This window comes from Fulvia fulva, chromosome 8 (assembly GCF_020509005.1).
Source record: "Fulvia fulva chromosome 8, complete sequence".
In the NCBI taxonomy this organism is placed as follows: domain Eukaryota; kingdom Fungi; phylum Ascomycota; class Dothideomycetes; order Mycosphaerellales; family Mycosphaerellaceae; genus Fulvia; species Fulvia fulva.
Genome location: NC_063019.1, coordinates 3,671,404 through 3,698,883, shown reverse-complemented (window position 1 = coordinate 3,698,883; position 27,480 = coordinate 3,671,404). Strand labels below are relative to the sequence as shown.

Genomic DNA, 27,480 nt, shown 5'->3' with positions numbered 1-27,480 from the left:
AACCTACACCGGCCGCTTGGTCGCCACCTTGAACGGGTGCGCCTCGGTGTTGTACACGAAGGTGTTCTTGTTTTCCTTTCCATGCTGCACGTTCCATTCTCCATCCTTCGGGCTCTGAATCATGAACTGATATTTCAAAGTCTCTGCCAGCATGAAGCTCGCCATGTAGTTGCCTGTACCTCCACCGTCGGCCTTGTAGATGTTCCTGACACTGGCGAAGCCAGATCCGACACGAGACGTCCGGTTCTGCGCGACTGTGTACGCCCAGGCGACGTCGCGCCAGTATTGGTCACCCGTTGTCTGATAGGCGTAGTACCAGCTCTCGATAGCTTCGGGAGTCTGGCCACCACCGTAGGCTAGGTTCTCGTCGATGAACCAGCCGGCGCGCTCGTATTGGTCAGTCTGATTGATATAGTTGGCGCCCGCCAGGACTGTCTCGTTCCAGCTATAGAGCACTGGACCTATGCCTGAAGGGGTGTATCTATAGCCATTTGCGCAGAACTCGCTGAACTTCAGGCCAGCATCGAGGTAGTCGTCTCTGTCGTAGATGGTGCTGCCTAGCAAAAAGTTACCACCAATGAAGCAAGCAAGCTGTTGGCTGGAGTTTTGGACAGTTCTCCCAGCGAACGTGCCTGCCATGGTGAGATCTGGACGAGAATTTGGGCTGCTCATGAGGTGCTTGATGGTAGAGTCTGCGGCGGCTTGCCAGCGCTCACTGTAGTTGCCGTAGCGTTCGGGGTCGTATGCGTACATCTTGATCAGGTACTCATAGGCACTATCGTTGCCGGAAGTCCAGCCACCATAGTCGTCCATAACTGAGCCATTAGCAACGCTGAAAAGGCCTCCCGTGAGACCGGGCCAAACCTCATCTGCTTCAAACCAGTACGATTCTGCCTTTTGAGCAAGTGCGCCGTACGTTGGATCGCCAGTGAGATCAGAAAGGTGCTGCCACTCCAAGACAAGAGTGCCGAGAACTGCAAGGCCTGTATACTGGATGCCATCCTCGCCGACATCATAGTTCGTGAAAGTCTGGTTGTCGACAAAGACATTATTGATAGGAAGGCCACTTGCCGTGTCGAAGGCGAACTTCAGCGTGTCTGCAAGAGAGACGGCTTGTGATAGAAGTGCATCGACTTGGCTGTCATCCTTCACCATGTGTTTGAAAGGCCCCGTCAGCAGATCGTAGGCCCCCAAGAGGCCACCAAGGTATCGAATGGTCGTCTCGAACACGCTGGTGTACAACGGTGTCGCAGCAGGAAAGACTTCGTTCAGTTCGGCGTTGGTCTTGGTAAAGTCAATAGTAGGAATGAACTGTGAGAGGCGCGGTGAGCGTGCATCATCAGTCGTTAGACATGCTTGCTCCACCTACGTTGAGTATAATGTCCACGATATCTTGCTGCTCCATGATGATAGCCGTGTCCAGCCCGTCCACCATCGTCAAGCCCCATCCATTGCGGTCATCGCGGTAGGTGTTGTCCTTCGGATGGAGGCTGTCGTGTGGGTAGGCGTATTGGTAGTATCCATCCCAAGCGAACCTGAACTGCTCTATCACGGCATCTGCTCGCTCTTGCTGATCTTGCGGAAAGCTGGTGTAGTCGTAATCCAAGCCTCGCTGCTTAGGGTACGCGAGACCGTTGGTGTTCGTCTTGAGGTCGTCTTGAGCAGATATCGTTACTGCTTGCAGGCCGAATGCTACAGCCAGAGATAGGCCTGATGTACGCATGATGTCGGTCGGTCTCCGAGGCTGTAAGGAGTGGCAGCTCTCGTGTCGTTATGAGGGTCTGGCGAACGAAGATGGTGACATTTGAAGTATTTGGACTCTGGGACAGCTCTTATGGATGCCCGCGTATAACACCGATGTGATTATCACAGCACCGGCAGGCACCTTGTGCTTCTTCCGGCGCGCCCGGGTGGACTTGACTGCCGTCCAAGCATGTGCGACAAATCCAATTTCATGCTCATTCCATACATGGGCTGTCGACGAGGGTTCAGTCAGGGATCAAGGTCGTTGCTTACGCTTGTCACGGTGATCTCCCATTGCGGCAGCAAGTGCCAAGGTGGTGACCGCAGTTGCAGGCCGAAATGTGGTGCGTTCTTGCGAGCGTCCAGTGGGACGAAGTGTGGTGTGTGAACTGAAGGTGGCACCATGAAGTTGCTGCCCTGGAGCACCACCGACAAAGTCTGCACGTTGAAGGGACAGGGATGGTAGCGTGCATGATTCGTGAAACAGCAGCAGGTTCTTCTGTCAGGTACCATCGCTTGTGCGAGGTGATGACATCTCTTCTCCAGAGCACAGCGTGCAGCCAATGCGCCTGATGAAAAAGTGTTCGCGTCGGCTGAAGGCAGTGCGATATCAGCGACACAGCGTCACCAAGCATCGGCAAGCTGAGCGGCCTGGCAACGAGTCCCAAAAATGAGAAGAATCTTGAATGAGTCCGTAGACTCGTTTCAGAGATTAAACTGAAAAGAACAGATACTACACCTGCGAGTGTCAGTCGGGGTTGCTGGTGTATGAAGTCGAGTGGTTGTACTGACTTGATCTAAGCCAAAAGGCACTGGAGAGAGTCAGCAAGTGGTCTCCTCCAGCAGGGAGGGCGAGGGTGAAAACTCACAAGACTGCGACGATGTTAGCGGTGGAAATGTGGTGGTTGGGGTGGAAAAAACTTACGAGCTGGAGAGCAGAAGAGAGAGTTGCAAGAGAGAATTGGTCGCAGTGTAGGAAACGCAAGTGGAGCCTTGCGGCAGCTAGTGGCTTAGCGCGCCTGAGACAACCAGATTCCTGCAATCACGACGACACGTCCTTTTCACGTATTCTAGTCGGTCGCCTCTTCAACCGAGGACTATCTGTCCCTGTACCGCGCGGGTTGACGAACGATTCTTCAATCCATCATGTTCATGCGGCGCAGTGACTAACGTGAAAGCGAACGCATTCTTTCAACTAACCCACTCACATGTTCAAGCAGTGTGGATGGCGGCTACTGATCGACGTTCTCACGCGCCGTTGCATTCCGAGGAGCTCGGCGGCCAAGGACTGTGCCTCACATAGACAGCTCTTGTCCGTCCACGCCGTCTTACCAGGACGCCAAGCGCTCGGCTACCATCTCGGGAACAACGAATCGCTGAGTGCCCCTACCTCCTACATCAAACCGCTGCTGTCAAGCCACCCTTTCCGAGCTGGCTGGTCACCTGACCAACCTTTCTCAAGGAGCGTCTGATTTAGGAGGTAGCAGTACCCTGGACTCTCACCATCATCTACCGCAACGTCGCTGCTGTGGCATTCACTTCCGGTACACGCCATGGAACGAAAGTGGAGAACCACCATCACTGCCACCGGCCGTCGAAGCCTCGTCACTCGCCGCCGGGCCGGTGAAAAGGAAAAATCACTATCCGACTACTACGAACACGAACTTGGACCAGAGCAAGTTCCAATGCGAAGCTTCTTTGAACGAGCTGATAACGCCATCGGCTGGTGGCTGTTTGAGGACATTCACAATCTGTCGCTTCGTAAGGCAGTGCAACTGGTCTGCTTCCCCATCTTAATGCTTCGGGTAGTCCTGCTTCCTGTTCAGAGTATATGGGAGGTGGTAACTCAAGGACGACTGAGCTACAAGTTTGAGAACGTGCGACCGAAGGTGTTGAGGAGGGCGGTGCAAGGGCTCTATATGCCATTCGTTCTGCTGAAGTTGGGGTTTGACGTAGTTTGGCACAGGCAGGAGATACAGGAAATGGTGCGGACAGGCAAGCAAGATGCTGAAGACGGGCAATAGCTTCTTTGCACCCTAATACGCTCGCAGAGACGAAGGCAAGGCGGATCAACAGACGCAGCTCGTCATAAAATACACTCCTCTCAAATCTAGTGTCCAGCGACATGCATGTTGTCGGCAGCCACTTCTCCAAGAATTTCCCGCAAGATCATCAAGCACGTCCGTGCCCATCAAGTCATCGTCCATGATCCGATCCCAGGGTGTCCAGTGCTCAACACTTCTTCGCCCTCTCACGACTCAACATCTCGCAAGCCTGGTACGTCTCTCGCGACAGTAATCTGTTCCATTGTCAGCACTTCTGCCACGGGCACAGGGAAGAGCTCCTTACCTATCATCTGCAGTCTTCAAGTACTCAGTGACCAGCTCAAGTGGCCGGGCGGTCCAGGTAATACCCATCATTCTTGCCGGCATGTACAGATCAGTCTTCAGCACAGTCCCACCAAGGTAAGTCCCTTCCTTCACCACCTGGAGAGCTTGTTCAGCATCCGTAGCGAACTCTGTCAATGCGGCACGAGGTTTCCAGTATGCTTTCATCATGACTGCCAAAGTCGGCGCCGGGCTTTTGATGCGAAGTACTTTGACTAGCTGGAGACGCTGGAATCCAATCTTCTTGGTCCACTTGTTCAGTAAATCGGCGGTATCGAAGGTGAAGTGGGCTTGTCGGTATAGCATTCGAATTGCTTCGGCGTGGGTTTGACGACAGGTGAGTACCAGACCAGGAGCAGTTGGCTTGATAGTATGAAGTCTCTTGCGCTTGACCGTCTCCCGTAGAATGTAAGAGATGTCGTCTTGTAAGGCAAAGTGGTAGATCCTGTTTCGTAGCTCGGGTGGCAGATTCAAGAGTCGACAGCCGTGCTGTGTAGCTGGAGCGCCCTGGATCTTGGTGAACAGCTTCGCTCGACTTGTCCGGCTCGGGCTACTGGTAGGCATGGTCTGTATCGATGGTGGAAGTGTTTAAAGGATGTATGTATGCATAGTAGGAGACAAGGAAAGGAAAGAGCTATCGTATGGCCAGGTGAGCTTTGCCGTAATATGGTCATGAGGCCAATCTCACTTCTGCTCACTCCTCCCAGCCACATCGTTTCAGAAAGCACATCGCTCGCTATGCTGTTTGCACTCACTCGCCGTGGATTTTGAGCTAGTGCTTGTATCGGGTCGTCTGTTCCGCAATCGATGCAGGACTCGGAAGATGCCTTGAACTCCCGGTCAGCGAACACTTTGAGTGCCGTGAGAGACGAACTTACTCAATGCCACCTCTATTGTCTCGTGATCAGCTGAGACTCACCATTCTCGGTGTATCTTCCGATGCTCCACGGGACATAGTGAAACGATGACTTTTAGACAACTTCATAAAAAGTACGCCTTCCTTCACGTGCGCCTTCTCAATGGCCCATTCCTTGCTGAAGGCCAAGAAGCTCTCGTTTACGGCCGGTGTGCAACAGGTGCCACCCGACAGAACGACTTCGGTCAGCTCGCGACCATGAACTGGCCCGACTTTCCTCATCCATTGTTCAAGTCGATAGATCCTAGCGAAGTCGAAACTAGTGTTGTTGTAGTAGATCTTGATTGCTTCGCAATGGATTTGCTTGCATACAAGTAGAAGGGCCGGTCCTTTCATGAGGCCTTTGCTGTTGGACAGACTGCGTCTAGGGACTGCACATGGTCTTTTCTCGAAGGTGAGTTCGTAGACGCGGTTCCGCAGCTCAGCTGGAAGTCCCAGGAATTTGCAGCCTTTCTGGTCGTTGGTTGCTGTCAAATTCAGCCTTTTCTTGATGAGCGGCATGGTGTGCGTGTGTATGCGTCAGGAGTGTGCTGGGTTCGCGATTGGTGCAATCTGTGGAATGTTGGTGTTGTAGATCAGACTGGTGATGTTTGCTGTTGGTGAAGGCTGATGTAATGTAGATGCTGCTCTGAGGTGTCCATGGTAGAGAAAGGAGAGTATAATGCCGCAAAGGGAACACATTATTAGGGGGCAGCATGTGAGAGAGTGATGAGTATCAGCTCTGTTCAGACTAAACATGTCAGCATGTTGAACCACCCCGGAATCTCGAACTTCATACTCAAGTCTTCGGCCACAGAGGACCCGTGTCCTTGATCAACTCATACTCCATGCGGCCATTCTCCAGCACCGTGAAGGCATGAGCGCGTCTGAAGAAGTAAAATGGCATAGGATAGTTGCCAACAACCATCACTCTCTCCTTGATCTCCTTGCGCTTCACGACCCACTCTCTGATGATCTTCAAGAACTTCTCCTCCTCGCACTTGAACGTCGCAGCCATCTGTCCAGTACGCCAAGACGAGGGATAAGGACTCAGCATGATTTTCTTCACCAGAACGCGATGGGTCGACGCCAGCTTGCGGGGCCATTGTTCGAGTCTGTACGGTGCGCTACAGGTGAAGATGGTCTTGCCGTAGAAGAGCTGAACGGACTCGGCATACGTTTGCTTGCAGGCCAGCAGCAGTCCCGGGACCCTGATAAGACCTTTGGGGTTTCCGTCTTTGCGGCGGTGACTGACATGGCATGTTCCTTCCTTCTTGAAGACCAGCTCGTAGATGCGGTTGCGAACCGCGACTGGTACGCCTAGAAGACGCGATTGTGTCTGGGTGGTGGCGGTGCTGACGATGTCGTCAATAGTCTTTTTGCGGCGTGGCATGTTGTGTATGAGTGTTGGAACGTATCTCGGTTAGAAGGTATCGGATCGTCCTGGGTTGTTGGAGTGATGTGAAATAACGGTGTTGTTGTCGTTGTTGAGTCACGAAGAGGCAGCTGAGGTTTTTTGTATGCTGAGTTCGTCGCTCCTTCCCTTCGAGTGTGGTATGATCGACTTCACTTCCGCCTCACCTGATCTGCTCAGCTTGATCACTATCGACGCGTACGTAGCTCCTGATGCACAACAACAGCGGATGGCGACTGGGGAACATCAAACTTTGGTATCGTGTCTATATCAGATAATCTAGCAGCCCTGGGACCTCGCCAAGGCCACACGAGAAAGGCAGCACGAGCGCATCCATACCCAGTACAGATCACACTCACACTACCGCACTTGAACGCCGTCCACTTTCGATGTTTCTCCCCAGCTTGAACTCCAAGCAATGCTGCCGCTGTTGCCGTCTTCTCGCACCTTGGACTCAGATATCGCGTACAATAAACCCATCCCATAAAGCACAGCCAAGAAGTGTGTGAAATTTCACGCTCTGGCCTTCATCTTCTGACCATGCCACCTTCGTCCCATCTCCCATCTGTCCTCGGAGAAGCGGCTGGCGCGGCGCGTTCTGACCTGCCTGCTGATGAGATCGTACGCTTTCGAGATAGGATGATATAGGAGGACGATGACGAGGAAGATGATGAGGGAGGCGAGGATGATGATCGGCCAGAGGTATTCGTCTGCGATGAACTCATAATTGGAGGCAAGTCACTGCTCCTTCTCGTAGCCTTCGGGCTTGGCGATCTTGTTCGTGTCGTACCATCGGTTGGTGCCTGTGATACATGTCAGTGGCTTGCTCTGTGGCAGGATCTAGTGGCTGCGGATCGTTGTGCACGTGCCACAAACTGACGTTCATGTGCCGAGACACAACGTTTCTGCATCGGCACGCGCTTGCATTGACATGTGCAGATCGGGTGAAACTTACATGAGTAACCATTCCAGTCGAAGTTGTCCTTGGGGTTGCAGTGGCACTTGAGATCCAGTCGCATCTGCTCGCCAGTCGGGCAATGCGTGAATGGGACGTGGTAGTATGCGATATCGTTGAAGAAGTGGATCTCCTCCTTCTTGAGCATGAGGCCTGCGGCAATGGAGTGGATGGGCGCATCGCCCCATCGCTCGTAGAAGAAACCGCCCTCCTTGTCCAAGAATGTGAAGTAGTCAATGTACTGCTTGCTGCGGAGCCAGTTCAGGTTGCCAATCTCGAAGTTGGACCAGAAATGGCAGTGGTTGTAGGTTTCGCCGCCATCGTCAGACAGGAACTCCATGCTGTTGTCCTCAGAGAGGTGCTCTGGATGTTGCTTCATGAATTTCTTCACGCTGTCCCAAAGAGTTGGGATGGTCTCGACGTATTCGTAGAGGGAGAGGACGAAGCTGTACTTCTTCTTGTTGTCGGCCATGAACTTGAAGGGATCGTATGCGACGTCGCAGTAGAGCTCGATTGATGGCTCGACACGCCAGTACCACTCGTAGTCAAGCATCAGCGGGTGGCGGAAGAAGAAGCCTGACTCGTATCGACACATATGCCTGTAGCTGATGCTGTCTCCGTAGATGATCTTGCGCTCGTGCATGTCCTCTCTTACTTTCTTCGCCTTCTCTTGGTCGATGAACTCAGGGAAGCCCCAGTGCTCGCTGTCGATTTTGCCGTACTTAGCTTTACCGGAGGTCAACGCAGTGGTGATCTTCTTGAACTGATCGTCGAATTCGGCATCGTTCAGGAAGACCCAGTCGTAGTTGTAGTTGTGGTTGAAGCGATCCTCAACTTGGCGGATACTGCGGGAGATTTCCCAGACGTCGCTGTTGCGGGCAAGGGTGACGAAGGTAGCGTTCATGCGCGGGCCTGGCGCTTTCGTGGATGGGAATGTAGTTTGGCCGACTCCTGGGTTGGGCGAGGTGTTGTCCTTGGTGCTTCCGACTTTTCCAGAATCAGTGACAACTCCTCCGACAGCTGGGTTCACAGTCGAGCCCATGGCTGAGTCTTCAGCGAAGGAGCTCTTCTGTCCCGCTGCCAGCGACTCTGAACCCTTCCATATCCCTTGTTGCTTGAGCAATTCCGCTGCAGATGTCAAATGCTCTTGGCCGATGCTTCGTGTCGATGATGAGGATAGGATAAAGATGAAGACCAGCGCCACAAAGGCGGCGAGGATGTATCGCAGGTATCGCGTCGAGCCGGCCATGTTGCTGTGGCTGTCGTATTGGTCCGGCGACTTGTCCTGTGGTGGTGGTGTTGAGAAGTGTAGCCACCAGCCAAGGGATGAAGGTTGGTGCTATCCCTTTGTGCCTGCTGTGCAGTCCTCAAATGCAATTTGCGGTTGTCGCCGCTTAGGAAATGTGTTCGCGACCAGTGCACAGGAAGCACGTGAAGATGGGTGTGGAAGGAGCGACCGTGAGTTGGGAAGGTATTGGTGTTACGAGAGAGTCAGCCGTCGAGGCAGGGATGGGATTGGAGTGCGTCTGCGGGAGACTTTGTGGTTGAAATGTGGCTCGGGTGCAACGAGAGTTTGGCTGCAGGTTGAGAACAGCTTTCGCCTCTTGACACCTCACTGAGCCTAAGGGCAGTAACACCTGCGATCTTGCAGTGATCTAACCAGAACAACATGCACCCTACAGGGCTCTCCTGGGAACACGAAAAGCCGTACTCGACGATGTTCCGCCTGCCAAGTAACCAATCTTTCTCTCGTATCACTTGCAGACGGGTTGGATGGCGCGTTCACCGCGTAAGGAGCAGAGCACGCTTGACTGCATATAACATAGCACCAAGAGACCCTCTTTCCCAGGTTTATTCTTAGGCCATGCTGTCGGCTCGTTCACGTGACCGGTGCAGCCACAGCAAAGTGGGATCGTCCGTGGGTGTGGCTTGTGACATTGAATCATTGAGTGAAGCTCGGAACGCATGGTAAACACACCCACCACCACCACCACCACCACATCCGTATCACTACACCGTGACAGCGTTCTGTTAGCACGGCGTTGGTGGCACTAGATCTTTCACTGCGCGCAGGCGCTTTCACCACATTCATCCACACAGCCTTCTTGCTATTGGAAACAGCTTCTTCAGCAGACAACACCCTCGCAGAGGGGCGCCCTTCGCCATGTCGTTCTTCGGCTTCGACACGAACCTGCCTGGGGACAGGCGAGGCGGACAGGGCATGTTCGATCGGCAAGATCCTTTTGGTGGACTTGGAGATGGCGGTGATCAAGAGGCGCTGGACTTTGACCAGACGTATGATGGTTTAGGACAGCATCTACAAGAGACGGGCGATGAAGACAACGACGATACCTTTGGCGGCGATATGCCCGTAACGCGCGATCAGCTTGGAAAAGACTTCGACTTCGCTGGCCAGACTGCCAACATCCGCGATACTCTGCTTGAGGAGCAAGTGCTTCACCAGGCACGCCAGCCAATGCAGCAGGCCCGCGCGCCAAAGCCTGCAAGGACTGGATATGAGGCATACAAGCAGCCAGACTACATGCCCAAGCTGGAAGCAGACGCCTCAATCTGGGGCACATCAGTCACGAAGAAGCAGGCACCTCAAGTACAGCAGGAGCAGCCGCTGGCGGGAAGTGCCCCAAAGATGATGAGCTTGGAGGAGGTTGAGGCCATGATGCGTGCCAATGCGAGACCCACTCCACTGGCTCAGCAGCCCGCTCCTGATGTGCATGCTCAGACTTTGGGCTTGAAGAACATGCTTGGACTTGGTGGTCCTCCGAGCGGTGCACCAACTCCGCCAGCTCAACAGCCACAGCCAGCCTTCGAGCAGCAGCAACAAAGACCGCCGCAGATCTTGCAACGCCCGCAACCTCCACAGGAAAATCAGCAGCCACAGCCAGATTACAACCTCCGAGCACCACAGATCCTGCAGAGACAACACTCTCCTGCTAATGCGAGACCCCAGTCGCAGGACTTTAACGGTCAGCCACAGTTCCAGCACGGCCCTCCTCCAGGTATGCCTAGGGTTGGTGGTCACACTGTGCCTCCACATGTCCGGCATCAACAGCAGAACCATCAGCAGCATGGTCATAATCGTGGCCCATCGTATAGCGGCCCGCCTATAACACAGGCGCAGCAACTGATGCAGATGGCACCCGAAGAGCGTGAAGCATACCTCGCGGAGGAAGCAAAGCGTGCTAAGCGAAACCACAAGATCTTCCTTCTCAGCAAGAACAACGGCCTCATGACACCTCAGGACAAGAACTTCATCACTCGCATCCAGCTACAGCAACTGCTTACAGCCACTGGCGGCATTGACAACGAGCAAGGCAGTGAGGAGCAGCTAGCAGAGGACTTCTACTACCAAGTATATGCATCAATCAGAGGTCCACCACGCAGTGGCCCTGGTCAGCCACTCAATCAGTTCGCTCAGACTTATCTTTTCCAAACTGGCAGTCGCTACGGCTATGGACGAAGTAGGCATCATCCACGCGGTGGCGATAATCACGTGCAAAGAATGGAGCAGCAGGTCGCCAGAGCTGTTGAGGCAGCGAAGGCTAGACCGAAGAATAAGCAGCTGGTGATGGAGGGAAGCCTTGGAAAGATCGCCTTTAGTAACTCTAAGACGCCCCGACCACTTCTTAACATCAAGCGGCCAGACTCAGCACATCCTCAGATGAGACCACCAAAGCCAGCAGACCGCAAGACCGCTCTAAGGAACATTGAGAGCCTTTACTCGACCTTGATGAGACTCGAAGACCACGAACGCAAGCTTCCACCGCCACCCAACGAGGATAGCCCGCCAGATGTGATAGAAGACCACATGAGATGGCGCAGTGAGATGCAGGAGCTCAACCAGCAGTTGTGGGAGACACTAAAGGTCATGGAGCCTATACAGCCCAAGTAAGTCCATGCCACTGTATACTTGAAGTCCAACACTAACGATTTAGCCCAACAACACCACACCCCTTTATCCAGCTCCTCTCCCACAGCAAAGGAAAAAAGGCGATCCCTCGCATCTTCCGTCACCTCGACGACAATCAACGCCTGACAATGCTCACCCTCATCGCCATCCACCTTGACATCCTTGATGTAATCCGCGACGCCTATCCGCCCGCCGATAACAGCCCCGTCCCACCCCGCGTCAAAGAAGAAGTCTTCACATTCGAACAAGCAGTCCTTCCACCACTGTACAGCTACATCAGCGAAGCACCTCTGAACATCATCATCGGTCTCGTCGGCCTTGTCCTAGACCGCGTACACCTCCAAGCCATCGTGCGGACGAAGATTGGTGTGTTGATCCTCACGGCATTCATCAACCGCGCCGAGCTTGTGACACAACAGCAAGGACCTAGCGACGACTGGAGCAGCCATTACGGTAGACTCTTCGATACGATTGAGCCAGTGCTGCCGTACATGTTCCCGACAGAAACGAATCTCGCCGCATCAGATGATGTGCACATCTGGCACTTTTTGGCAACGGTGGGCGTTGGTGCTAGCCCAGATCAGCAGCAGAGACTGGTGTTGGGTGTGAAGGATCGGGTCATGGAGACGGTGGCGGTGAGCAAGACGTTGCCGGAGGAGATGAGTCAGAAGAGGCTAGGGGATGTGAACTTGTTCATGAGAGCGATTGGGTTGGATGTTGAGTTGCTTGGTTGAAGAAGGAAATGAAAAGACGAGAGGGGAACGATCGTTGTGAACATGGCCAGCTGAGAGACAGCTTGCTGTCCTCCGTATGCAGAGGAAGTGATTGCAGGTAATGAACATGATCTTCTATCACTGACTCTCTGTGCTGTCCACCGAATAATCGCTGTAACGATCGCGCCAAAAACTCCGAACGCTACAACGCTACACATCTAAGTCCTCCGAACCGCATCTGCGTCTGCATCAAACACCCCAACCGGCTCCAACGCTCACATTATACAACCCAGGCAACAAGATCCATCACACTCTGTGCAGCCACCCCAAAGACAGGCAGAAAGACCTCCCTCCAACGCGTTAGCGCCACTGTTGCATATACACAGCAACGCATTCCCAAAAGCATCGCAAACTGCTTTCTTGAGCGATGTCCATGGCGAACCACATGAACATTCGTTCTCCTAGTCATCGTCATCGTTGACTCGCTTCTGCTTCTTACGCTTGGGCGCTTCGATTGGTGAGGGTTGTTGATCCTGCCTGCCGTCTTTCGCCATGAACGTTCGACGCGGAGGCAATGGGGCGCGTTCGCTCTTGGTAGAACTCTCTTGCGATGATGAGTCCTCTTTGTCCTCCTCCACGTCTCTCTGGGGCGGTCCTCTCTTCGCTGCGGGAGTCTTAACCTTAGCTGCAGATGTGGTACCACGATCCCCTTTCACAGGCGGCGATACAACCTCGACTTCCAAGAACTGCCCCTTACGAACCTGAACACTTTCCAGCACTGCTTTCGTCTCGTGCCAGGGTACGTTAAACAATCCGGAGTTGATACGAGGCATTCTGATCGCCTGGATCACCGCGCGGTGGACAGTGCTTGGCCCGGTCGTTTCTTTGTCGTGACGATTAGGTACTAACTTCGTGCGGTGGATATTGCTGAGGAGAGATTGCATGGCTTTGTGGGTGTTGGCCAGGATGGTATCCTTGGTATCTTTCTGTTTGCCGTGGCCGATCGATATGAAGAGGCAGGCGATCCAGGGTCCGGAGGTGAAGTCAGTGGAAGATTCGGAGGTCATGGTATCTGGGACGGATTGGTGAGTCTTTGTCGTGTCAGGAATGGTATCAAGGGAGTGCTTACCTTCTTCAGGGGCAATGAGAAGTGCCGTTCCAATCAGCGTTTCGGGCGAATTCTTTCTGCAGTGCTCTTCGTATGTCTTGAAGGCCCCGGGATACTTCTTCTTGAAAGCTGCCGCGATGCCAGCTCCCCATTTGCCCTGGCAGTTACAAGCGTGGGCGAGCACTGTGCTCCCGGCGTCCTCGAAGAGGTCACCGGTCTTCTCGACGACTTTGAGAGACGGCAAACTGGTGCTGTCTTGTTCTCGTTTCATTGGCCTTGGTCTCTGTACATCAGGGTATTAGCCTACGCTACGTGATCGCAATGGTCTTCCAGTCCGAATTGAGAGGCTCTGCCACAGGACAGCCGATTCGAGGCAGAAGATGGACCAACCACTTCGAGACTGAGCCTCCAATGTGGATGTACCTACTTTTTGTTGCTTGCTTGCTTGGGACAACTCGGCCAGTGGTGAAGGTACGCTTTCTTGCGCCATCGTTGCGTCTGCCAATACTTGGTCCAGGCGTGAGTACAAGATAGTGGGTGCGATGATGGTTGGGTCCTGGCAGTTGGAGGTTGTTGTTCTGTGCTGAATACTCTGTAGCGATAACGTATCCCGAGGCGACTTGTGAGGACTGTGAGCTCGTGTTATCAATGTTGTGCAAGAGACGTTCAATGTCACAAGAAATGTTATGGTTTGTTCCTGCTACATTATATCGATGAATTAACGGCGGCGTTGCTGCCTGGGGCATCCTTGCATCATTGACCAATCACAAAGCACGGAATCTGCTGAGCGGAAGGCGTAGATGCCCGGCTCAGCCCGAGGAAAGAAAGCACGAAGCATCATGGAGCAGCAACGGCTGCACCCTTTTCCCATCGCGACGACGAGCACCACACCCACCACCCATTGACTCTCCGCTCCGCCGCCACAGCTTCTCGAAAGCACGATCCAACATGTCGCTCTCTTCCAAGGCTACCTCGTCGCTCGTGCGGTCTGCCACCCGTTCGCAGGTCCCAGCACTCCGCTCCTCCACCTCGATTGTCCAGCAGAAGCGCGCCGCCACCGATGCCTCGACCTCACACGCAGAATACAAGTCGCCTTTCAGCCGAGGATCTTCGGGCAAGCAGGACACCACCGCTGTTCCCAGCTTCGCCAAGTACCGTGGCGGCAATGAGACTACCAACAAGATGTTCCAGTACTTCATGGTCGGCGCATTTGGTGGTCTCTCGGCATTGGGCGCGAAGAACACAGTACAAGGTGAGCATAAGCTATAGCACAGAGGTATTAGGAAGGGCAATGGCTGATTGATCGCGATGTAGACTTCCTGGTAAACATGTCCGCCTCCGCCGATGTCCTGGCTCAAGCCAAGGTCGAGGTCGACCTCGCCTCCATCCCCGAAGGCAAGAACGTTATCATCAAGTGGCGAGGCAAGCCCGTCTTCATCCGCCACCGCACCAGCGACGAGATCAAGGAAGCCGAGGACTTCGACTGGAAGCAGCTCCGCGACCCACAACCCGACAGTGACCGAGTCAAGAAGCCTGAATGGCTCATTATGTTGGGTGTATGCACCCACTTGGGTTGTGTGCCTATCGGCGAGGCTGGTGATTATGGAGGTTGGTTCTGCCCATGCCACGGAAGCCATTATGATATCTCTGGACGTGTGAGGAGGGGCCCTGCGCCTCTGAATTTGGAGGTGCCGGAGTATGATTTCCCTGAGGATGGTGCGCTGGTCATTGGTTAAGAAGCTCGATATGATGATGGCCGTGTGAGCGATTTGGGCGAATCTGAACGCAATAGATGCGACGAGATGGGGAGGGAAAGCGGTGTTGGCTGGCACAGCAGAGCTGGTCAGCGCTTGTACACTTAAGATACATCATCTGTTTCTAGCGTTTCACATCGGACTGTAAAAGGATCTACAACTTAAGATGCAGCCTCCATATTCTACTCACAACTCTCGCAGGTCAAGAGTCTTTCGATCACTGAAACCAGAACGCCGGCTTCCCACAACAGAAGGTCCTCTTCAGACTCTACAGATTCGCTCTTCAGATGAGCACAACTTCATCCAAGCAGTCTCTTCCACAAAACACCGGTCCTTTGCGATACAACTTCGCCATCTCAACCAACCCCTCCAACTCCCAAACTATGCCTCCGCTCCGTACACCAACACGGCACCGGCACCTTCTGTAAACACGGGCACCTCACTCTCCCTTCCCCAAGACACAGTATACAACTATTTCCATGCCTCCCTCGATCGATATTGGGACAAAGGTACTCGCCGAAACCTTTGCAGACTCCGCAGAAACCGGGGACTTTGCCGGCGCCTTTGCAGTTGGGACAGTTGCGGTCGCCGACACTGACGGGGGTCGGGGGCGTTGCTATTGGACATGTTAGAGTAGGGAAGGTGGTGGTCAGGAGAGGGTATGGGGAGGTACTGTTTGGACAGTGTTTCTCGTTCATGGGAACCAAGCGCCAGGCAGAATAACCTTGAAGGGTTGTGGACGTTAGGTGTTGAGGAGGATAATGTTTTTAAGTCGTCGTTGTGCTCTTACGATCGCGAACTTTCAGTGCATGAAGCGAGATCTCATGAGGTTTCCGTGAAGGAGTGTAGAAGGAGCAGATCTAGATGACCTTCAAGAAGCCTTGTGGCAGAGCAGGACAGAGCAGCTATAGCAAGCATTAATCATCAGGAACGCTTGACCATCTGTCCACTGCTTCAAGACTGCTTGTGCCTGATGTACGAGCCTTTGAAAGACAAAGGGTGTCGTCTGACCACACTAAGGACGTGATGTGGCGAAGTTGGTGCTACCAGGTGAGACATATATGACTGTAGCACCTAATTGAGCTATGTGATAGGCTGAGAGCACTACCACATCTGTCTCAGGCTGCTACATACCACGGGCAGTTCTTCTTCCCAGAAAGGCGTTGAGTGACGTGGGAGCAGATGTTAAGATATACAAGACCTTTATACACAACACTTGGAATGACACACGCCCATTAACACCTCGTTGCTACTGTACACTATGCTTTCGATAGCGGGATGCGGAAAACAGAATCAAGGCCGCACTTTCGGTGAATTCTAGGTAGCCTTTGGAGCCCTTGCACCCTTCTTGTGCGACTTGCTCTCGTTCTTCTCCCGGTTCTCCTTCTGTGGCTTCTTCTTGTTGTTGTGCTTCTTGTTTCTCTTCCGGCGCTGCTCTGAATTGAATCCAGCCTGCTTCATCACCTTGTAGACGTGGGCCATCCACACCTCACTGCCAGCACCCTTCGCCTTGAGATCGTCCAACTCCGTGCCCATAAGGTTGCGCTCCACTTCGTGCTCGTTCTTAGCCGCTTCCCAAGCTGTGTGGAAATCCTGAAGGTCCAGAGCATAGCTGGAGATCATGCGATGTGCTGTGCAGAGCTCCATGCCATACATCTTCTCTTCGAGGCAGATGCTGAGAATGTCTTGGGCATGATCGAGAGCGACTACGATGTTCGATGGCAGAAATGGATTGCATGAAGTGCTGTTGCCCTGTTCGAACTCTTGGAGGCCCGTGAAGAGGTTTGTCAGGAGCATGTGACGGTTGTCCGACCGACCAGTCGTATCTGTGCAGGCGTCGCACTGGCACGTGAAGCCCCATTGAGATCGGAAGATCTCCCAGCGTTGGATGCGGACTAGGTAGTGGCACTCACGTCCTATGTAGTTGGTGACCAGCTCCTCTCCTGCTTCAATGTCGCGCATAGCGTACACGGTCTTCATGCCTAGAGTCGGGTTGAAGGACTGGAAGACGTTCGGCTCGCAGGAGTGGTTCAGTCGAGATGACAGGAGAAAGACGGCGTGGTGGCCACCGGCGATGAGGAAATTGTTCGCGCTGAAGCGTTCCATGACGGCGACCTGCTCGGCCAGCACATTGCTGTCGTTTGAGCCAGGGAGACGTTGGCGCGCCTCTCGCTCGAGATCGAGCTCAGTACGGTGGAATCGGTGGAGCTATCGAGAGTGTTAGTGACATTGCCGCGAGAGGAGGCTGTTGGGCCTCAAAGTCTGAAGTAGCGTAGTTACACATACCTGGTCGTACTCATGCTTCAATTGCGGAGTCAACTTCTGATACTGCTCCCATGCCAAGGGTGGGTCGTTACTGGTAATGCGCAGGAGAGGTGCCTCGCAGATGATGCGAGTGCCGCGCTTGATTGACTTCTTCGCAAAGATCCCGAGACCCTTCCTTGGAGCCGCTGCGATTTCGAAGAGGTCCGTGGCGCTTGTAGGGCGGTTCTGTGGTATGAAAGGCGGCGCCGTAGCTGACAGGGTTGCGGAAGGGGATCTACGAACAACATTAGCACAGGTCGAGGAAGTGGTGCAGATCATCATTCTATATTGTGCTTCTGCTTAGTGCGCTACAGAACGCTTTCTCGAGTGCAGCATAGCCCTTGACAGTATTGATCGGGGTGTGTGCGCCACGTACCTGGAGTTTGTGCTGGAGTTGTCGCTGGAGCTCTCTGAAGCGCCGCGAGTCGCGACGGTACGCTTGCTCATAGCGGCGCGCTCCTTGGGGTCGAATGGTGGTACTTCGTATGCGCTGCTGTGCACAATAGTAGATGCAGTCGATGAGTCTTTGCGCTTGTTGTTCTGGGTAGTCTTGTTGTCGAGGAAAAAGTACACATGTTGAATTGAGCCGTCCATGGTGAATGCGCTGTAAGCCTACAATGTGCGAATGCTGTATGTTCTTGTTTGCGAATGTTTTATGTGAAGTCGCGATTGAAGAACAAAAAGACGGTGTTTGTGTGTGGGTCCGAGCTGCACAGGGCCAAATTCTGTGTCACGAGGAAGGGGCAAGTTGCAGCTCAAACGACTCGAACGCGGGAAGTCGCGACTTGGCTTCGGTGAGAGTGGGAGTTTCCCTGCTAGTCGTGCTTCGTGTCGTGAATGATCTATTCGCTATCAGTACAACAGTGCGGACGTCTCGACCTCGTAGCTTCTAGCAAAGGGAAGCGGACAGAATCTTGAAAGGACGTTCGCATGCTTCGTTGATCCAGTCTGCCTGGTGAGCATGAGACACAATGTCCCGCAGCGTCACCTCCTTACGATGGACTTCTCAGATAGCCCATCCCGTGGCTTTCTTCTTCGATCGCACCTTCTCCGCTACAACATCGGGGTCGTGGCTAAGCTCCAAAGGCTCGAGTCTAAAGTCTGCCGGCACGTACTGCTTGGCTGCCACATCATCCTCGACTGAAAGTCCTCCCAGATCTTCCGCCAGCGCTGGGTCATCGATCTGACCATTGCTTTCCACATCGGAACCACCGTCCTGTTCGCCATCTACCTGATGTGCTTCATCATCCTGATCTCCGCCGTCATCGTCATCCAGCTCCTCGTCTTGAGCTCCCTCATCCTGCTCAGTCTCACCCACACCGCTAGCCGTCGCCTCTACAAAGCGCTCAAGCTCCTTGCCCATCTTCTTGGAGAAACCAGAGGCCTCCACCTCGATATCGAGTCTCCGCTCTTGGTCCGCACCTTTCATAGCATCTGCGAAGAAAGGTCCATCTTCGTCAGAGACATACTTGAACCTCCTCTCAAAGTACCGCTTGACGCATGCCACATCTCTGTCAAAGTAGTACTCGGCATTCGCGTGGTTGGTGCTGACAGTTTGTGGGAAGTCGATAAGCACTGGCTTGAGCGTGACTTTGCCACCTTCCTCTCTCTCCTTGATCAGGATGTTGAACTCATTGAAGTCACCGTGGATCAGACCACGCTTCGCAAGGTCGACGATGATCTGCATCAGTTCTGCATAGAGTTTGCCGGGATCTGGAACGCTGTCTACCATCCGCAGTGGGAACGAATCGATGAACTCCATCACCACGGTATGCCGTGACCATGCGATGGGCTCGGGCACGCTGAAGCCTTCTCTGTACAGTACGCGCATGAACGCATGTTCTTTCTGCGCTGCGAGTCGGGAGAGGTACATCCATGATCCGGTCTGGCGGTTCCGAAGATAGTCGCGATTGGCCTTGACTGTTCTGAAGGAGATGCGGCCAAGTCGATGGAGTTTGAGGACTTGTTGACGACCATCAGCGTTTGCTGTGATGTAGATATCTGATTCTTTGCCGACACCAATTTGATTGCCCAAGCTGAAGATGGTGTCGGACTTGCGATGTGCGTTGAGTGCGAGGTAGTCCAGGCCACCATATGTAAGACGGTAGCCGTCGTCTATGCCAATGTTAACGACATGCTTGGACCAGTATCGCTGATGCTATACTCACACCGTGCATTCTTGACTTTGCCTATCAGACCAACTTTGGCGAGATTCGAGATGTTCTTGTGGACGCCACTGCCACCACGAAGGCCAGCAATGGACGAGATGAGAGGTGTCGGGACGACTTCATGATTCTTGCTACCCTGTTCAACCTACCAATCTCTTTAGCTCATGTCAGCCATGGCATACGACCCGCAGATGCATATCACGTACTGCAGCGAGCACGCGCCAGTCTTCGCTGCTGAGGTAGCGGATGGCTTTGGTGTCCAACTTCATGGTGGCGGCTGTACAGCTTCAGGTCTGATCGCCGAGCTCTTGTTCTTGCCGTCACTACCGTCAAAATAAACAGATTGTCTGGTCTATGTAGTCTATGAAGCATGTGACTGCAGAAAATGTGGTGAAGTCGCAGATGCTGACTCAGTCGAGTCGGCTGTTCCTTCCGCAATCGATTCGTGCTTGCTCGGGTGAGCTCACTAGCAGGCGAGCACTTGCAACGCGTTCATCACCAAACATCACCATTTCCACCCCCATATCCCTCCACAACGACCTCTTATCGGACACTACCTCTCATCATAGTAGAGTGTCTTGACTTGATACAGCCTGCCTCCCGCCTTGTGTATTACCCATCTCCTCACCATCAGCGAGCTCCGATAACCACCGCAACACCGAAACAGTAGCGCAGATGGCGAAGGAGGAGGAGAAGCCCAAGGCGACGCAGGACAAGGGCAAGGGCAAGGCTGAAGATCCAAAGCAAGCAAATGGCACAAATGGCGCCAAGCCAGATGGAAAGGACAGCAAGAAGGATGGCGACCTCGATTTGCCGCCGGAGGAGCTCAACGAGGAGGACCAGAAGCTGAAGGACGAGCTCGATATGCTCGTTGAACGCCTAACGGAGTCAGACAAGTCGTTGTACAAGTCATCACTCGAGCACATTCAGACCAGCATCAAGACAGCCACGAGTTCGATGACGGCAGTACCCAAGCCGCTCAAGTTTCTCCGGCCGCACTATGAGAAGCTCACAGAGGCATACGAGAAATGGCCCCAGGGTCGCGACAAGGACTTGCTGGCTGACACACTCTCCGTGCTGGGAATGACATACTCCGATGACGAAGATCGACGAGAAACACTCAAGTACCGATTACTTGCGCCAGGCACAGACATCGGGTCATGGGGACACGAGTACATGCGCCATCTAGCTCTGGAGATTGGACAAGAGTTCTCAAAGCGATTGGACGATGAGCAGGATACTGATGACATTACGCAGCTCGCCCTCTCCCTTGTACCTTTCTTCCTGTCGCACAACGCAGAGGCCGACGCGGTCGATGTGCTATCCGAGCTTGAGATGATTGAGCAGATCAAGGACTACCTCGATGAGAACACTTACCCCAGAGTCTGCCTATACATGGTCTCCATGGTTCCACTCCTCACATACCCCGACAACGACCGCTTCCTCCGAACAGCACACGACATCTACCTCCACTACAAGCAGCTCACGCAGGCCATCTCCCTGGCTATCAGACTGAATGATATGGAGCTAATCAAGTCTGACTTCAACGCGGCGTCTGACAAGGCCGTCAAGCGCCAGCTCGCTCTCATCCTTGGGCGCCAGAGAATATGCTTGGATCTGGAGGGAGACGACGCTGACGACACTGAGCTACAAGAGTGCTTGAACAACACAAAGCTGCCAGAGTACTTCAAGTCGTTAGCAAAGGAGCTGAATGTACTCGAGCCCAAGTCTGTGGAGGACATTTACAAGTCACATCTCGAATCGAGCCGGACCGCTGGCTTGACCAATACCGACTCAGCGCGACACAATCTGGCATCTGCCTTCGTCAACGCTTTCGTGAACGCAGGATACGGCGATGACAAGATGATGCTCGTGGAAGGAGGTGTGAAGCAGAGCTGGATCTGGAAGGTGAAAGAGGATGGCATGGTCTCAACCGCAGCATCAGCTGGTATGCTCATGCTATGGGACGTTGAGATGGGTCTTGATAAGATTGACGCCTACACATACGTGCCAGAAGACCAGATCAAGGCAGGTGCCGCACTTGCGATGGGTATCATGAACTCGGGTGTCAGACTCGATAGCGACCCAACCATGGCACTGCTGGGTGACTTCGAGGGCAAGTCGGTGAACGAGAAGATCGCGCGCATCATGGGTCTTGGACTCGCTTACGCTGGCTCTAACAAGGAAGACTTGCTCGACATTTTGCTTCCCATCGTGTCCGACTCTGGCTTGGAGATGCAACTTTCAGCGATTGCAGCGCTATCTCTCGGCATGATCTTCGTCGGCACCGCTAACTCAGATGTCAGTGAAGCCATCATCCAGACCCTCATGGACGACGACCGGCAAAAGCAGCTCAAGGACAAGTGGACACGGTTCATGACTCTGGGTCTTGGTATGCTGTTCTTTGGTCAGCAAGAGGAGGTCGACGTGGTCCTGGAAACACTCAAGGCTATCGATCACCCTATGTCAAAGCCCGCCTCTGTCCTCGCCGAGATCTGCGCATGGGCAGGCACTGGCGCAGTGCTCAAGCTGCAGCAGCTCCTGCACGTTTGCAACGAGCACATTGAGGAGAAGGATGACAAGGACGATGAGGACAAAGATAAGAAGGAGGACGAGCCTACGAAGGACATCGCCGGCGAGCAGCTAGTCCAAGCTTATGCTGTCCTGGGACTGTCGCTCGTAGCAATGGGTGAGGATGTTGGGCAAGAGATGGTGCTCCGGCAGTTCGGCCACTTGATGCACTATGGAGAGGCCAACATTCGCAAGGCAGTACCTCTTGCCATGGGACTCATCAGCCCGTCCAACCCACAGATGAAGATCTACGACACGTTATCACGATACTCCCACGACAATGACATTGACGTAGCTGTCAATGCCATCTTTGCCATGGGTATGGTCGGAGCTGGCACCAACAATGCACGTATCGCACAGCTTCTTCGACAGCTTGCATCCTACTACCACCGCGACCCGAACGCGCTCTTCATGGTCCGCATCGCACAAGGTCTGCTGCATATGGGCAAGGGTACAATGTCCATCAACCCTTTCCATACAGATCGATCTGTGTTGTCGAGAGTCGCTGCCGCTGGTCTCCTGACCGTTGCCACAGCACTGATCGACGACCCCAAGGCGTTCATCCTCAAGGACAACCACTATCTACTCTACTATCTGGTGACTGCTATGCATCCTAGGTTCCTCATCACGCTTGACGAAGATCTGAAACCACTGCAAGTCAATGTCAGGGTTGGTCAAGCTGTGGATGTTGTTGGCCAGGCAGGTCGACCGAAGACAATCACAGGTTGGCAAACACAGAATACACCAGTGTTGCTTGGCCACGGGGAGCGCGCGGAGCTCGAAGATGAGGAGTGGATATCTATGGCAAACGTCATGGAAGGCGTGTGCATATTGAAGAAGGTGAGTGAATGATTAGATAACCTAGTAACGACAGTGTGCTGACCTCTATCGCAGAACCCTGACTGGGAGGCCCCGTAGATTGGCGGCCACCGCCGTCAACGGTCCGACAGCTGTGGTGGCAAGATGCTGACGCCAGAAGAACGAAGCCTGCTCAGCCCTCGTGGCGCGGACAAGCTTCCAGTTTGGCGTCTTTGCTTTTGCAACGGACCATGTACTCCTGACTGCGATGTAACGAAGGGCCTCATCAAAGATAGAAAGAAGAAAGAAGAGGAAAAGAAGCGCAGGGAGGCCGAGGAGAGGAAGCGCCGTCGCGAGGCGAAGTAGATGTCGTCTCGCACGACTACGTTATTCCGGTGATACACACCTTGATATGACACGAATGCGGCATGAAGCTAATAGAGTAGCTCCACTGCTGCTGGGGCGATATGTAGAAATGGTCAATTGTACTATACTATGTCTCAGACCATGTGTTCGGTCTTTTAGCCTCCCACTCGAGCAGCTACTCGCATTTCTGCAGATCGTAACATGCCGACAATGTGGTCACACTGGTGGAGCATCTTGTGTAGTCAAAATCTAAATTACCTGCTGCGAAGTGAGATCATGTTGTGACATGTTCAAAGGTCGTGGCGGTCGGGAAATATCAATGTCGTTTCAGTAAACCACATCGAAAGCCTGTATGCCAACTTCGGCACGAAGAATTCATACAAGGCAGGGGAATTGTGTAGTCGCAAGACAGTTCACTGTCTTAGGGTGTATGTTGGGGTGTGCTAAAACAACCGCTGGGATCGCGCACGGACGTCCTTAATGACGCGCTATCCCAAGTCGCGTCTGCCTTCAATCAATGTTCGAGATGCTCACCTTCGACAACGACATCGACACCAACATGAACGATGGATGTTCAGATCTCATCGTCGCCGCCGCGCGGAACGAAACGCAAGGCTGATGACTTCGAGCCACCACGTCGAATCCGTGCCTTGCACCAAGATGTGGTCAACAAGATTGCCGCGGGCGAAATCATTGTTGCTCCAGTGCATGCTCTGAAGGAGCTCATTGAGAATGCCGTCGATGCCGGATCTACCAGTCTCGAGATCCTGATCAAAGAAGGCGGCCTCAAGCTTCTCCAGATCACCGACAACGGCTGCGGCATCAACAAGGATGACCTTCCCATTCTTTGCGAGCGATTCACCACATCGAAGCTGAAGGCGTTCGAGGACCTCCAGGCCATCGGTACGTACGGCTTTCGTGGCGAGGCTCTAGCGAGTATCAGCCACATCGCCCATCTGTCAGTCACGACCAAGACAGCAGAATCAAGCTGCGCTTGGAAGGCACATTATGCCAGTGGCAAACTGACTCCCGCGAAACCGGGCCAGAGCCCCGATCCCAAAGCCTGCGCTGGAAGACAAGGCACACAGATCACAGTCGAGGACCTTTTCTACAACGTTCCCACCCGTCGACGTGCCTTCCGCTCGGCAAGCGAGGAATTCGCGAAGATTGCAGAGCTAGTCGGCAAGTATGCAGTCCATTGTCAAAATGTCGCTTTCTCTTGCAAGAAGCATGGTGAAGGCGGTGCCGCCATTGCTGTGCCTGCCAATGCGAGCATACGGGACCGCATCCGTCTCACCCAGAGCAGCTCTGTTGCGAGTGACCTGATCGACTTCCAGATGACGAACGAGCAGTACGGCTTCAAGGCGGACGGTCTGGTCAGCAATGCTAATTACTCTGCCAAACGCACGTCTCTACTTCTGTTCATCAACCACCGCTGTGTAGAGTCATCGTCCATCAAGAAGGCCGTGGAACAGACCTACACAGCATTCTTGCCCAAAGGAGGCAAGCCTTTCATCTACCTGAGTCTCGAGATTGATCCAGCACGAGTCGACGTCAATGTCCATCCAACAAAACGAGAGGTCAACTTCCTCAATGAGGAGGAAATCATCGAGCTGGTCTGCGAGGCGATTCGCACACGCCTGGGAAAGGTGGACACAAGCAGGACGTTCATGACGCAGAGTCTGCTCAGCGGCGCAAAGACACCCAGCGTTTCCAAATCCAACGAAGCTATCACACCATCGGGTGCACCTGCTGCTCAGCGGCCATCTACTGCACAAGCCAGCGCACGTAGACCGCACGAGAACAACCTTGTCCGCACCGATGCAAAGTCACGCAAGATTACTGCCATGCTGCCAAATGCTCCGAGTGCTTCTTCGCCGTCGCGAGAACCAGCCTCGGATGGTATTGAATACGAGTATACGGACAAAGAGCCTACGATCATTCGGCTGACTACCATCAAGGACCTTCGAGCCTCGGTGAGGGACAACATGCACAACGAACTCAATGATACGTTCGCCAACCATACCTTCGTTGGCATAGCTGACGCGAGCAAGCGCATTGCAGCTATTCAGAGTGGGGTCAAACTTTTTCTCGTCGACTACGCTATGATCGCAGCAGAGTACTTCTATCAGTTGGGTCTTACCGACTTTGCTAACTTCGGAGCTATTCGCTTTAATCCTCCTCTCGCCATCAACGAGTTGCTGGAGATCGGCGTCGCTCAAGCCAAAGCGATGGATTCGGACCACGTGGCTTTCGAATGGGACGACGTTGTATCTGCCGTACTAGACCAGCTGATCTCCCGCAAGGACATGCTGTTGGAGTACTTTGGCATTGAGGTTACTGAAGATGGGGAGCTGCTCACCATTCCCCTTCTCGTCAAAGGCTACATGCCCTCGATGGCAAAACTGCCCAATTTCCTTTTGCGACTAGGACCACACGTGGACTGGAGCGATGAGAAAGGCTGTTTTCAGAGCTTCCTGAGAGAGCTAGCCAGTTTCTATGCACCCGAATCACTGCCTCCGGCTCCAGCAGATGGCACTACTGAAGACAGCGACGTCGCCGAGAGACGAAGGCATGTAGTTCGTGCCATCGAGCACGTGCTGTTCCCCGCGTTCAAACAGCGACTGATTGCCACAAGAAGCTTACTGAAGGGAACAGTCGAGGTGGCAAATCTCAAGGGCCTCTACCGGGTCTTCGAGAGATGCTGATTACCGCAGAGCCTCATCGTGGGCGGCGTGCCATGGCTTGCAGCTGTCGCGTGAAGTTGCCTTGCGGCACATGGTTGCCGTGCAGCTGACTTGCCAGCCGCATGACTTGCTCAGGGCGAAGTTGCGGACGGCTCGCCGCGCCTCCTGCGCCTTCCTCATACATTCACCATGCAGCGTCGAAGGTCCTGCTATTGCTATACCCAAGGGGTGTCCCGCGAGGATGTCTGTCAGAACAAGGGTCCCAAAAGAATCCTGCAGATTCGGACAGATGCAGGTGACGTTGCTCTGGCAATGTTGGCTACGCCAGCCTCGAGGTAGTTCTTACATACAGGCGAATCTGACATATGCAGCGGCAAGCGTGGCATTAACCCTGCAGTAGTTGACCTTACGCTCCTGCCATTTTGAGCAGAGGGACGCTCTTTACGCCTCGGTAGGACTATAAAGGCCATGTTTGTGATTCGTCCGTGATGTAAGGCTAGTCGCCTCCCCTCAGCGGCTGAATTTTGCGCCGTTCCTTTGGAGGCACCGCATCACGAAGCATCTAAGATCACCAAGCATCCACAAGGAGGATTGCCTGAAGCCACAGAGGCTTGTCTCTGGGTGTGATCTTGCTTGATACGAAGTTGGCTTGCCTTCGAATGCTTCTGCCCGGTGCTGCGATGACTACTTCGAAGTACATACAAATCTGTGCAAGAAATCGAAGTACTTGCGACGCTGGAGGTCCGGAGATGAGCAGTAAGAGGGAGAATGAAGCCGATGGTCCGAGCAATACGAGACATCACCTCGCCAAACTTCTCTCACTGCTCGCTGGCAGCATTCTGACGACACACTTCAGCCCTTGCTGAAGCCACCATGAAATGCCGGCTGCTCTTCCAGCGTCAGCGCACGCCACATTATGCAATATCGCTTCCAGTTGTGAGCTGATTAGGCGCCCCTTTCATGCCCTTATCAGACCATGACCCGGCGGTCGGTCTCCGTAGTCCAGGAACTGGACCTGACCTCAAATGACAGCGAGAAGACAGCGCCACTGATGTACATTCCAGACGCTCAGTAGTGAAGGTGGCGCCGCCCCCAGGTGTGGACCCGCGACGTCTTGCTGATCGCCGAGGCTTCTGCTTGGATAAAGTCTAAAATAAGCTTCGTGGTGATCTTTTGCCGTATTCGCCTTCCTGCCTTTACCCCATGAGACCTAACGAGGCGATGATGGTTGCCGCTTGAGCCGCCGAGCCCTTCAGCAACGGCTGTACCAGTGCTTTGCAGGGCACCTGAACGATTTGGAGGTGTGTTGCATCGGAGTAACAGCCCGTCGACGAATGAGCATCGATGTATTGCAAAACACTTGAGCTAAAAAGGCGCAGAGTTTGTGATCCCCAGGTTTCGCGTGTCCCATCGAGCGATGACCCCAGTCCAGCATCGTGTTTCGCTCCTTTACACGTTGACTCGCGACAGCGTAGATGCATCGGTGAAGCTTATGGGGCGCTATGCGGAGTGATAGAAGTTCAAGATGTGGACTCCTCGGCGCCGTTCACACTTGCAACGTCAGGTATAGAACACTGGTATAAGTACGCCTTGAACGATCTGCATTTTATCTTTCACTCCCTCATCAAGCCCTGCAAGCCCTCCAAGCAGCTCAGCATTACACTGGCAAACGCTTGAGCGCAACACCTC

At 53.6% G+C, this 27,480-nt stretch overlaps 12 protein-coding genes across 12 annotated transcripts; 4 read left to right on the top strand and 8 right to left on the bottom strand.

Moving 5' to 3' along the window:
- Positions 1-3: 3 nt before the first annotated feature.
- CLAFUR5_11562 (putative mannosyl-oligosaccharide alpha-1,2-mannosidase 1B) lies at positions 4-1,723 on the bottom strand (the record flags this gene model as incomplete). Its single annotated transcript, XM_047910710.1, has 2 exons — positions 4-1,311; positions 1,370-1,723. 2 exons carry the CDS (start codon positions 1,721-1,723, stop codon positions 4-6), a joined length of 1,662 nt encoding a protein of 553 aa, XP_047765568.1.
- Positions 1,724-3,975: 2,252 nt separating this feature from the next.
- Positions 3,976-4,694, bottom strand: CLAFUR5_11561 (uncharacterized protein; the record flags this gene model as incomplete). Its single annotated transcript, XM_047910709.1, has 2 exons — positions 3,976-4,042; positions 4,093-4,694. The coding sequence occupies 2 exons, from the start codon at positions 4,692-4,694 to the stop codon at positions 3,976-3,978; spliced, it is 669 nt and encodes a 222-aa protein (XP_047765327.1).
- A 208-nt stretch (positions 4,695-4,902) lies between these two features.
- Positions 4,903-5,547, bottom strand: CLAFUR5_11560 (uncharacterized protein; the record flags this gene model as incomplete). Its single annotated transcript, XM_047910708.1, has 2 exons — positions 4,903-4,923; positions 5,050-5,547. 2 exons carry the CDS (start codon positions 5,545-5,547, stop codon positions 4,903-4,905), a joined length of 519 nt encoding a protein of 172 aa, XP_047765328.1.
- A 277-nt stretch (positions 5,548-5,824) lies between these two features.
- On the bottom strand, positions 5,825-6,418 carry CLAFUR5_11559 (uncharacterized protein; the record flags this gene model as incomplete). The annotated part of the gene is made up of 1 exon (XM_047910707.1): positions 5,825-6,418. The coding sequence occupies one exon, from the start codon at positions 6,416-6,418 to the stop codon at positions 5,825-5,827; it is 594 nt and encodes a 197-aa protein (XP_047765764.1).
- A 759-nt stretch (positions 6,419-7,177) lies between these two features.
- CLAFUR5_11558 (Alpha-1,2 mannosyltransferase KTR1) lies at positions 7,178-8,643 on the bottom strand (the record flags this gene model as incomplete). The annotated part of the gene is made up of 2 exons (XM_047910706.1): positions 7,178-7,242; positions 7,395-8,643. 2 exons carry the CDS (start codon positions 8,641-8,643, stop codon positions 7,178-7,180), a joined length of 1,314 nt encoding a protein of 437 aa, XP_047765763.1.
- Positions 8,644-9,558: 915 nt separating this feature from the next.
- CLAFUR5_11557 (DNA topoisomerase 2-associated protein pat1) lies at positions 9,559-12,056 on the top strand (the record flags this gene model as incomplete). Its single annotated transcript, XM_047910705.1, has 2 exons — positions 9,559-11,300; positions 11,348-12,056. 2 exons carry the CDS (start codon positions 9,559-9,561, stop codon positions 12,054-12,056), a joined length of 2,451 nt encoding a protein of 816 aa, XP_047765766.1.
- A 440-nt stretch (positions 12,057-12,496) lies between these two features.
- On the bottom strand, positions 12,497-13,633 carry CLAFUR5_11556 (ADP-ribose 1''-phosphate phosphatase; the record flags this gene model as incomplete). The annotated part of the gene is made up of 3 exons (XM_047910704.1): positions 12,497-13,107; positions 13,165-13,426; positions 13,571-13,633. 3 exons carry the CDS (start codon positions 13,631-13,633, stop codon positions 12,497-12,499), a joined length of 936 nt encoding a protein of 311 aa, XP_047765765.1.
- Positions 13,634-14,091: 458 nt separating this feature from the next.
- CLAFUR5_11555 (Cytochrome b-c1 complex subunit Rieske, mitochondrial) lies at positions 14,092-14,879 on the top strand (the record flags this gene model as incomplete). The annotated part of the gene is made up of 2 exons (XM_047910703.1): positions 14,092-14,395; positions 14,458-14,879. The coding sequence occupies 2 exons, from the start codon at positions 14,092-14,094 to the stop codon at positions 14,877-14,879; spliced, it is 726 nt and encodes a 241-aa protein (XP_047765768.1).
- Positions 14,880-16,214: 1,335 nt separating this feature from the next.
- CLAFUR5_11554 (SET domain-containing protein 5) lies at positions 16,215-17,795 on the bottom strand (the record flags this gene model as incomplete). The annotated part of the gene is made up of 3 exons (XM_047910702.1): positions 16,215-17,105; positions 17,184-17,436; positions 17,578-17,795. The coding sequence occupies 3 exons, from the start codon at positions 17,793-17,795 to the stop codon at positions 16,215-16,217; spliced, it is 1,362 nt and encodes a 453-aa protein (XP_047765767.1).
- A 412-nt stretch (positions 17,796-18,207) lies between these two features.
- On the bottom strand, positions 18,208-19,638 carry CLAFUR5_11553 (Serine/threonine-protein kinase rio2; the record flags this gene model as incomplete). The annotated part of the gene is made up of 3 exons (XM_047910701.1): positions 18,208-19,316; positions 19,370-19,514; positions 19,576-19,638. The coding sequence occupies 3 exons, from the start codon at positions 19,636-19,638 to the stop codon at positions 18,208-18,210; spliced, it is 1,317 nt and encodes a 438-aa protein (XP_047765770.1).
- A 406-nt stretch (positions 19,639-20,044) lies between these two features.
- Positions 20,045-22,858, top strand: CLAFUR5_11552 (26S proteasome regulatory subunit rpn-1; the record flags this gene model as incomplete). Its single annotated transcript, XM_047910700.1, has 2 exons — positions 20,045-22,780; positions 22,835-22,858. 2 exons carry the CDS (start codon positions 20,045-20,047, stop codon positions 22,856-22,858), a joined length of 2,760 nt encoding a protein of 919 aa, XP_047765769.1.
- An 812-nt stretch (positions 22,859-23,670) lies between these two features.
- Positions 23,671-25,812, top strand: CLAFUR5_11551 (DNA mismatch repair protein Mlh1; the record flags this gene model as incomplete). Its single annotated transcript, XM_047910699.1, has 1 exon — positions 23,671-25,812. One exon carries the CDS (start codon positions 23,671-23,673, stop codon positions 25,810-25,812), a length of 2,142 nt encoding a protein of 713 aa, XP_047765772.1.
- Positions 25,813-27,480: the final 1,668 nt, after the last annotated feature.